The 11,424-nt window shown below is 33.6% G+C and overlaps 1 protein-coding gene across 1 annotated transcript; it reads left to right on the top strand.

The window, feature by feature from the left end:
• The first annotated feature begins 8,523 nt into the window (after positions 1-8,523).
• LOC134246631 (uncharacterized) lies at positions 8,524-11,341 on the top strand. The gene is made up of 2 exons (XM_062729008.1): positions 8,524-9,782; positions 10,230-11,341. Exons 1-2 carry the CDS (start codon positions 8,599-8,601, stop codon positions 11,023-11,025), a joined length of 1,980 nt encoding a protein of 659 aa, XP_062584992.1. The 5' UTR covers positions 8,524-8,598; the 3' UTR covers positions 11,026-11,341.
• Positions 11,342-11,424: the final 83 nt, after the last annotated feature.

Here is an 11,424-nt window from a genome sequence, read left to right as displayed (position 1 = left end):
TCTTACAACTTAACCAATACTTGGGTTCCCATTACCAGGACTCCATGTACTCTGGATACAAATACCAGCGATAAAGCTGTTGGCGCAGTTTTGTCACAAAATATGAGGGCAAGGAAAGAGTTATCGCCTAAATGAGTAAAACAATGAATCGCCATGAGCATTCCTATTGTGTCACACGTAAAGAGTTGCTAGCTGTTGTCACTGCCCTTCGGAAGTTCCATCCCTACCTTTATGGCCAAAAGCTTATACTTTGCACTGATAATGCCGCTGTCTGTGGGTCAGAAGCTTGAAAAACCCCACCGGTCAAACAGTACGATGGCTTCAATAGATCAAAATTATGACCTTACTGTTACATGTACTCAATGCCCAGGGCGTAGTCATCAAAATTCAGACGTTTTGTCGAGAAATCCTTGCAAACCCTGTCTAAACAACATCAAAACAAAGATGACAGTGATGATAGCGATATTGAAAAATCTCATGAAAGTGAAGGTAAGGAATCAATGCAAGCAGTCAGAGTGACAACTAGAAGTCGGCTAAGTGCCAATTCAGTGACCAAGTAATACTAGAGGGATGCATGAATTTTCTTCAAAACGTAAATAAATGCGATCGGGGAATAATAATGAGGGGTGAAAATTGCCTTTTCAATGAAACAGAAATAAAAAAAATATTTAAACTAATTAATGTTTTAAATAATCATCTTTTGGAGCTAAGTCGGGAGTGCTTCACTAGGATTTAGACAGTACATATGCTAGCATACATGTTACATATTTCGTTTTGAACTGTGCCTCCTCATTGTATATATGGGTCATTTTCAAAAAAATGTTCACTTTTTTGTCTTTTGATCAGAATAATAGGAAAAAAAATTTTTAGATTGATTTTTTCCCGTTGGTTAATATACATGGTCATACAGCTTATAAGTTATTTTATGATCATCCCCCAGGAGTTTATAAAAATATTCTAGGCATTCCGAGTAAAATTAAACGGTAAATCCATGTCACATTAACAAAAAATTTATAACGCGCTTAGTTAAATGATAGGGAAAATATTACCCTGTGAAGATATGCACACATTTTGCACCTCATATTAATTAAATTCATTTACAGATAAATTTAAGTTTTTATGATTGTTTTATTTATGCCGCCCACTAATAATAATAAGTGTCATTATTTTTACATGGTATATATGTTGATTCTATAGGCAGCTCTACTTTCTCTTGCGGAAATATAACTGGTCTTTTTCCAGTATGCGGTCCATATTCTTGGGAAAAGTCATACTTTAGAGGGTGGTGTTTCCAATATTTCACCATTTCTTCACGTATAGATAATTGTCTCTTTGGCCCTCTCCTTTTCGTTTAAAAATGTAGTATAGTTTTTAAAGAGTTGGAACTATAAATGTCAAAAAATAAATTAACTTAATTTTAAGCTTAAAACTTAAAACCTATTTTTCTATAAACAATTTAAAAATTTTGAATATTTATGAAATTATGTAAATACTTGAAAATCCTATAAAATGTGGATGATCAAATAAGGCAAGAATATACACCTATAATCCGTAGGAGTTTTATTATCTTAATAAGAAGCAATAGTACTTCATTATTTTCAAAGTTAGTTTCCTTTCCCCTCCAGTATGAAAGTCTGGCAGCTTTGTCTTTGAGTGAATTGAGCAACAGAAAGAAAATGCCCTGTTATAATATTCATGGACATAAATTATTGTGAAAAATTATATCAAGAAAATATACTTATTTATACAAGCATCATAACAGTGTAGACAGCTTGCTGCTACATGAATAGACTAAAATTTATTGAATTTAAAATGAAATAAAAAATAGTTTTTGACATACCTGTATTAAATTTACAGGAAGCATCATCCTCCAGGATATCATTCATGACATGGCTTTTTCTCATGCTGCCTTTGTCCTTCAGATGCATATCATCATATGCTGATAAATCTTCTAAAGTAGCATCAGTCTGACACTGGATACTGGTAGTGGAAATAGCAGTGCTGTTGGCTATTGAACAATATGAATGGTCGCCTAAAAAAAAAGAAAAAATAAATCGGTCATTTTGAAGCAAGTATACCCCCCCAAAAAAAAAATCTATAGATCATTATTTAATATGATACCTTTGGGGATGTCATCCTTTCCTTCTATTACAGGCAACACTTCCACATCTTCATTGTATTTGTAGTACATCACAGTCGGACTCGGCACTGCTTTGAATTTTCTCAACTTCTGAAGACATTTTCTTCATAGGCCCCACATCCCTTCAAAATACCTCTGAATTAAAATGTCATTTTCTAGATAAACTATAAATTAAACCAAAATACATAGAGACACATCTCACAATACAACAGACCTTAATTTTAATTATTAACTAGTGATACTCATATAAACTTGACACAAGGATGATATAGATTATGTACCATTTTTTATTTTCTTTTCCTGTGGCCCATTTCCGTTGTCAGTGTCAACTCTGGACAACACTCTCTATATCAAATGGTGTACCTGTAGCTCCAACGGGTCTGGGTACTCTTCTGTAGCCTTCCAGATACGAAAATGCTTGGAGCATGTGTAAGTGGACTTGTTTACATTCGCTATGGAGAAGTTTATCCTACCACACAGTTTAAAATTAACACACCTCTGGCATTTATCTACCTTATGTAACCTTATGTTGATTCTGCCTGCAGCTCCTCTTGGTGCTCTATAGGCAGCCTCACTTTCCTCTTGCGGAAATATAAATCGTCTTTTTCCGGTATGCGGTCCATATTCTTGGGTATAGTCATACTTAAGAGGGTGGTGTTCCCAATATTTATCCAGTTTATTTTCAAATTGGTGTACGTTTTTTGCTAGCACTACATTGTCTGGCAGGCTATTCCACAGTTCCACGACTCTGTTGGTGAAGCTGAATTTTCGAACGTCTCTATTGCATCTGTGTTTCACTAGTTTAAAACTGTTCCCAATATAGCTAGTAATATGCGTTTCACTCAATTGAAATAATGTAGTTGAAACTCTTTTATCATAAACTCCATGGATGATTTTAAATGTTTCAATCATATCTCCTCTCATAAGCCGGTATTTCAATGTTGGTAATTTAAGAGTCTTTAGTCGTTCTTCATAATTTTGGTCTTTCAGTTGTGGCAGCATTCTAGTAGCTCTTCTTCGACATTCTCTATGGTTTCAATGTCCTTCTTTTTGTACGGTGACCATACGCTACTCGCATATTCAAGGTTATATATATATATATATATATATATATATATATATATATATATATATATATATATATATATATATATATATATATATATATATATATATATATACTTAAATAAATAAAAAGAGAATGCTTGCAGTCCAAATTAAATAAAATCTTTTTTTTTATTTAATTTTATTTAATTTGGACTGCAGCATTCTGTTTTTATTTATTTAAGTATTTTTTACTGTACCAAGAATTTAACTTATCAACGTATATATATATATATATATATATATATATATATATATATATATATATATATATATATATATATATATGTGTGTGTGTGTGTGTGTGTGTGTGTGTGTGTGTGTGTGTGTGTGTGTGTGTGTGTGTGTGTGTGTGTGTGTGTGTGTGTGTGTGTGTGTGTGTGTGTGTGTAAGGTTGTTGATCTCCCACTCAGGAACCCGAATTGCTTATCAATAAATAGATCTAAGCTGTCCATATGCTTGATTAATCTCTTCCTAATAATTTTCTCCATCATCTTGCAAAGTATGCTTGTTAAGCTGACAGGTTTGTAGTTTGATGCCGACTTCTTGTCACCTTTCTTAAATAGAGCTGTGATTATGGCTATTTTCCAGCTATCTGGTACTTCTCCTGTCTCTAGTGATTTCTTATAGATCAAATATAAAGGTCTATCAATTACTGCTTTCAATTCATATAGAACTTTTGGGTGAACCTTATCTGGTCTTGGGGATTTAGTAGTGTGTAGATCCTGAAGTAATTTTTTCACCTCTTCTTGAGTAATCGGCTCATCATTATTCAACCTTGTGTTTTCAATTATATCAACTAGTAGTAATTAAAGAGTTCATCTTCTTCTGTAAAAACACTACTAAAAAAATTTGCCAACATCTCTGCCTTGTCCTGATCCTTATTTGCCACAAATGTCCCTTTGGATGTTTTTTCGTGCAATTCTGAAACACCGCTTTTGCTCTTCCTTTTGGAGTTAACATACCTCCAGAAGTTTTTATTGTTAGTCTTTGCCGATTCTGCTACTTGTCTCTCTTTCTCTTTCCTTTCTTTGCGGGTTAATCTCTTGACTTTATTTCGGGCTTTACAATATTCTCTATGCTTTTCTTTGCTTCGGTCTTCCATATATCTTTCCCATAGTCGATGTTTTCTTTTTATGCTCCTAACTGTATTTTTGCTCAGTGGAATGTTTCCCTTTGTGTTTCTAGGTTTGCTATTGGGGATAATTTTTTTTACTGCACTATCAAATCTGCTCATAAATTTTTCCAGCATAGTGTTCACATCATCATCTTCCATAATATAATCCCAATCGATGTCTTACTCTTTGCGCATTCCTTCATAGTCTGCTTTATAATAGTTCAATCTCTCACAGTTGGTATTTTCATACTTGAAGTAGCAACTATATTTGACTTTTATCACACTGTGGTCACTAGATCCTAATGGGTCTAAGTATTCTATATCACCAATGTTGTTACAGTTATTCACTAGTATAAGGTCCAACAGCGAGCTTTCCTAACAGTGTCTGTGTCGGGTATTTTTATTTATCACCTGATGCAGGTAATTGTCTCTAATACATTCAACGGGTCTTTTTAACGTATTTACACAGCTATTTACATTAGCATTTACTTTGTCTTTTAGTCTCCCTGCTTCATTCTGATTTTTTCAATCTTTCTCTCCCATGGTGGACCTTTTACGATGAACTTCACTTTTCCCGATTTTTCCTTTTCGTTTAAAGCTTTTGCTTCCAGCACCTTTTCCCTGTTCTATTTCCTCTCAGCTTTTGACATGTCATGTGTAACACTCAGTTTTCTAAGCTTACTTTGTGCTGGGATGTTTTTTAGCTTCGACAGATTTCTCATGACTCATATAAGTAAAAACGTGTAGCTTTAATAATAAAAATTAGCCAATTTAATAGTGAAAACGTAATTGTTATACATTATGTAGGATGTTTAATCTCACTAGCACTTATTTTCATTAAGTTTTGTTTACTAACTGACGACAAAAAATCTTCTAAATAGTTAAACGGAAACATCGATCGCGGTGTACACGTACATGTTACACGTCATAAAAATCTCAACAGACAAATTTTAATAGCCATTCTCTGTAACCACTTGAACTTCGTTGCCACGCATGGTCACCGATTTTGATGAAACTTCACCCATGCATAGTACTTGACACCAGAAACAAATATCAAATAAAATTTCGTTGCTAAGTGTCTCGGTTGCTATGGCAACAGCCGGAAAAGTTTGAAAAATCAAGATTTTCAGCCACTTTAACTCTTGACTGTGGCTCAATAAAAACTAGAAAAAGCAAACAAACCATTCTCACAAAAACATGACACCTTGATGTCACTTATACTGTAAAGAAACTGTTTAGAATATATCTCTAAGTAAGTGGTAACCAAGGGTACATTTGGATTACATTTAAAATGCTGAAATATGCTGAAAAACACTCCGTATTCACTAATGGTAGGTGTTACATGCTCAAACTCAATCAACGACTTAAGAAAAAAAATGAAAATGTTTGACCTTAAGTATATAAGTGTAAGCAATATTATTCTATAAATAACTTTTATGGTTGCCATGGTAACACAGTGTTACCATGCAAAACCAGTAACTAAGATTGGGTTAATGCTACTTTCTTGAGGAAAAACATAAAAATTTAAGACTGGCAAATATGCATCCTTAGGATCTTGCATCACCAAATACATGAGAAAAATTGGGTATAATTGCTACTTTGCAGTGTTACCATGGAAACAAAGTACCAGTGCTGAAAAGTGAATTATTTTTCGCTGCATTAAGAAGTAAATTGCCATATATTTAAGAACCAAATTAAAGGACTCAGCTTGAATAGTACTTATCTGTTAGAACTGAAGTTGAATATCACATATTGATAAAATTTGATGAAGAATACAACACCGTTGCTATGGTTACCAAGAAGGGAAAATGTTCGATTTTGTGAACTTTATATCAATATTAAACCCTGTGTGCCAACTTCTTGCATCCACTTAGAGATTGGATGATAGTCAAAATTAAAAGTCAGGTTAGCTGTTAATAAATATCAATCATAAAAGTTTTGGGAATCTACATTTAAGGGTACGTATCCAAGGAAAGAAAATATTTTTCAGGTTTTTAAGCATATATTTTCTGCTTATTTCCATAGCAACGCTCTATTTAAAGAATCTAATCTAAATTTTTTCAAATGGGAAAACTAGGAGCACACAAACATCTTTAAAAATTGATCATTAGTTATGGGGGAATGTGCTTTTTTAAAAGATAGGATCAGATTTAAAAATACAGAGTGTTACTTTGAAGGCTCTCTTTGGTATAAAAACCTTGGCAACCATTGCCAACCAATCTGAAATATCATATTTTGTTCTTGGTATATGTTTCAAGGCTCTTTTTTCTATTATTTGGTCACATTTCATCCTATAATTGCTTTTTATTTTTACGTGTATGAATTTATAAAATTCAATGAATATTTTTTTTTACTTTTGAATACTTTGTTACCATAGTAACGTATGTAATAGTTGATTTACCAAACATGTTTATCATGCATTTGAGACATCTGACCTTCAACTTTTGGAAACAGTCATTGCCAATTGTTTGCTTTGCCGCAAATGTTAACTATGGGGCTCTAAACATGTTAAAATATGCCATTTTTCGAACTTTAAGACATGTTGCCATGGTAACTATAAAGCATAGCAACCAATTTTTGCCTGATTTCAGTTTAGGGTATCAATGACTTTTATCATAGAGAGTTTGGAGAAATTCTGAGACTATGCGTGCCACAGCTCCTATTTAAATTTCAAATCATTACAGAGAATGGCTCTTAAAAAACGTCTATTTGTACGTCAAAATACGTACAAGTACAAGTACGCGTACAAGTTTAAAAATCTCAACCTCTCTATTAATAGCAATTAAACGCTTTAGACGCTGCATTATTAAATGATTGAAATTAAAAGAAGAAACTTAACTACCGTATAAACTTGTATAAAAATCATGCAATTTTCTTCAAAAGCTTGGATACCTATAATTTTTCATCCTAAAATCAAAATGTATATATGTTGATCAATTCTCAACTAGAAATTAAATGCAGTTTTCGCATTTCCTGAAAATTTATTAGATAATTACTATTTTTCCCTTTATAATATCAATAACTTTAAACACAGGCACTTGAATTTTTATCAATAAGTCGCTAAATTAGCCAAATATCGAAAAATTCTACCCGCTCTATTCATAGATACATTTTAAAGGGGGTAGAATTTTTCTATTTTAGGCTAATTTAACGAATTAGGGTGTTTGTGCTTTAAAGATAAAGTTTGAGGAATAAACATGGGTAAATACACAATATAAATACTAAAAGAATCGAACCTTTTTTTTATTTTGCCTTGAGAACCAATGACCGATTTAATTTTTAATAGCCTTATATTATCAAAACCTGAAGATTTTAATTGAAATTTTTCCTTTTAGACTAAATTTTTTTATTCATTTTCTTTGAATTCCATTTGATCTCATAGGACACAGTCATTATAAAATATTTACATCCACTGAATATTTTCTTCTTTATTTCTTAAGAAAAACCCATTGCGTTCATCCCTGCATAAACTACATTAAGCATATCACCTGTACAGATTTCTTGATCAGTGGCCGTTCCATCAATGAAACGTACAAAGACGTTCGCATCATTAACACAATAATTAATATTTTTAATCCTACTTAAAATGATAATTTAAACAGATATAAATATAAACAATAAAATGTCTTTCTTTGCTTGTTGTTACTGGAATGAACGGTCGCAGCTATTGCAGAAAAAAATAACATAACCCGCTTACGCGGGTTATGTATTTTTTCTACAACAGCTGCTTCCGTTCATTCCAGTAATAACAAACAAAGAAAGCATTTTATTGTTTAAATGAAAGTAGATTTAGTGGATTTTTCTGTACTATTTATATAAATCGCCTAGTAAAATGGACGCCATTGAAAATTCACCAATGTAAGTTTAAATGACAGTTGTGTTTTACTTAAAATGTCTTCAGTTTCTGAATCAGTAAATATTGTAATGCTTTTAACTTTGTATGCAATGTACATTTTTCTTCTTCTGTTTTGTTCTTAATTGTAAATTTAATTATAATTCAGCTGAGAACAAATTATCCTCGTACATGTAAAACATCTTTGAATGTAATAAAAAATTTTGAAGCAGAGAAGGTATTGAATAGTTTACTAAAATGGCATAATATACAGTGTATATCATATATGTCAAAACATATAAAAATTCTCCTTTAATCCTTATTAGAAAGACAGCCCTACAGCATATATCAGAGTCAGTGTTCTTGGGACTGTGTGATAAAATTGGGACCTCACAACAGGTGGCCATGAGAAGAGATATGGTGGACATCATGGAGATGGCGGAAAATCAAGGGAGAGCAAGTGGTGAGTACAGTGAGATGTGGAGTGGAAGTTACAGAGAAGGATTCAGACTGAAAGAATCAGATATAGACATTATGTTCTGGCCAAATGATCACCGTGTGATCTGGGACTTATCTCAGTCTCAGTATTACAACACACACGGACAAACACTGATATTATGTGACTGTTCTGATAGTCCACCAGGATTCACTTTGTTATATTTACTGTCACCAAGCAGGAATCAAGTAATCCAGGGAGCTTGTGTTAGAGTGAATAGCGAATATTATATCTCCAGTTCAGAATACAGAATGATTTGGTGTTCTGCAACTTTGCCTGACTCCATTCCACATGGACCCTGTGTCAGTGGAGTTATTTCAGGGGGAGCAGAATATGAATTCGCCCATTGTTTTGTTAGTGACTTTTGGCCTCCCTCTGCCTCCTCGTGGATAGACAGATGTCACTCATGGCCCAAGCCTCATATTGCTAATGAAATAGTAAAAAATGGATGTCACTTTGTACCAGTAGGACATAAGCTAGGACGACATGAGCACAATGAATGGAGAATTTCTTTCTCTTTTGCAGAACACAAACTTGTGTATGCTATGAACCACTGCCAATTCTTAACTTATGGCTTGCTTAAATTATTCTTAACAGAAATAATTAACAATGGATTAAGTGATGAAGATAAATTACTGTGTTCCTATCACATGAAGACAGCTGTTTTCTGGGTGATTCAACAGAATACATTACAACAATGGTGTCCACAAAATCTCCTGGAGTGTTTCTGGAATTGCTACAAGCTAATCCTTAAGTGGGTGTATGATAGAGTCTGTCCAAACTTTTTTATTCCCCAAAATAACATGTTTCTGAGTAAAGTCCATGGTGAAGCACAGCATCAGCTATTTATTAGACTGTATGGGTTGTATGAGAATGGTTTAGCATTCCTGCTACACAGTCCCTCCATTAGGTCTTGTAATATAAATGTCCTTTACAACCCCCGCCTCTCCATCTGTACAAATGAAAATACTCTGATTTCTGAGACCAGGTTTGATAAAGAGCTGTGGAGGGAGATACATACAATTATTATTATTGTCGTTATGGGTATTTCCTGTGTGAACAGAGTGGTGGATCTGTGTGGTTTTTATGTCACGTGACATGGTCATATAAATAGCAGGTGCGTGCTTTAAAAGTTATTATTATTGTCGTTATGGGTATTTCCTGTGTGAACAGAGTGGTGGATCTGTGTGGTTTTTATGTCACGTGACATGGTCATATAAATAGCAGGTGCGTGCTTTAAAAGTTATTCTACCGCTCGTACAGAACGTTGTAAGGAATGGAAACCAGTAAATTAGGCACACACACACATATATGTATGTATATATAAATATTATTTAATGATTAAAAATAATGGGTGTTGAAATAAATACAAATGTGTTAAATTCGTAATAAACGTTCTGACGAGCAGCATTCCATACATATGAGTTGATTATTCTTTCAATACAGAGTAAAGAGTATAATTAATTTATATTCGGACGAACGAAGTGAGGGAGAATATAAGTGACGCATTCTTCACATCAAACCTAGAAACCTTTATGAGATGTCTACATACAATAGAACAGATGATAGATTTACCCCTCCTGACTCAGTATCAAGTCGTGATGCTACAAAAACTTACAGCTATTGTCATTCAGAAAACAGCTTTTATATTACACATAGCAACTTACACAAATGAAAACAAACTGTGGTATAGAGCTGACAAAATTTCCTGTCATATGGTGAAATTAGCAGCCAAGTTTGGTTGTATTACAGACATGCTGTACATAGCCATGTATTATTACAAGACACTTGGATACATGGAAGCTTTATCTATTATAGAGATGATCAAGGTCAAGTTAGCACAGCCATATGTGATGTATTTGAGTAATGTAGATACCAAGATGTACACTGAGGCTGTAGGGGGACAGTCCTGGTCTACAAAGATAAAAAAGGCTGTAGACAGAGATATCCAGCTTGACAATGACATCCATTATATCAATGAATTGGTACCAGAACAACAGTCTGCTCTACAGAACAGCCGACCTTCATTGCGTATCCCACTATTTGTACTATTATACATGTTAGAAATCTTGTGTTATAGACATGTAGACACATCGAGAATACAAACAGCTCTAGATGATCTACAGACCCTAGTTCACCATGATCAGGGACAACTTATACCTTTATTATACAGAGACATATCGTGGCAGATTCTGGGGATCTGTCAACAGGTGACAGGGAACCTCCAGGCTGCTCTATACTCATACCAACAATCTCTCAGACATGAACCCTTCCATAAAATACAAACAACTACAGAAATGAGAATACAGGAAACCTGTCACAGATTACTGAATTAGTAAAATACCGGTAAAGCTGGACATTTGTAGAAGCCCATCCGATAGAATTTATAATCTGAATATTTCTTCTCATTCTACCATATTTTCAGAATGACCAATTAAAATACACGATGCAAGAGAATACTTTTCTTACAAACAATTTTTAAAACAAAGAAAGTTATATACTAGTTATATTCTAGATCTGTGGTACATGTATAATAACTGTCCAAACATCAACAATATTTTGAAATGTTGTATCTAGCTAGCATATGGTTATATTATGTCATATCGTCGAGGCGTCACATCACCCACTCAATAGTATGCCATTCTCTCTCAATAATCAAGCCGGTCATTAGCCTTATCCACTTCTCACTTACAGGCTATAAATTGTACAATATCAGCTGTCAGCTGAGTGCCCTT

This window comes from Saccostrea cucullata, unplaced genomic scaffold, assembly GCF_032062105.1.
Source record: "Saccostrea cucullata isolate Sc308-1 unplaced genomic scaffold, CSIRO_AGI_Scuc_v1 ctg2110, whole genome shotgun sequence".
NCBI lineage: Eukaryota > Metazoa > Mollusca > Bivalvia > Ostreida > Ostreidae > Saccostrea > Saccostrea cuccullata.
The sequence above is the reverse complement of the archived record's forward strand: the minus strand, read 5'-3'. Positions and strand labels throughout refer to the sequence as shown.

What these genes read in the sequence shown, in the direction of transcription:
- LOC134246631 (XM_062729008.1), top strand. Translation starts at nt 8,599, where the DNA reads ATGAGAAGAGATATGGTGGACATCATGGAGATGGCGGAAAATCAAGGG. An exon ending in CTGTGTGGTTTTTATGTCAC is followed by an intron (nt 9,783 to 10,229) that starts GTGACATGGTCA and finishes AACCTTTATGAG; the next exon opens with ATGTCTACATACAATAGAAC.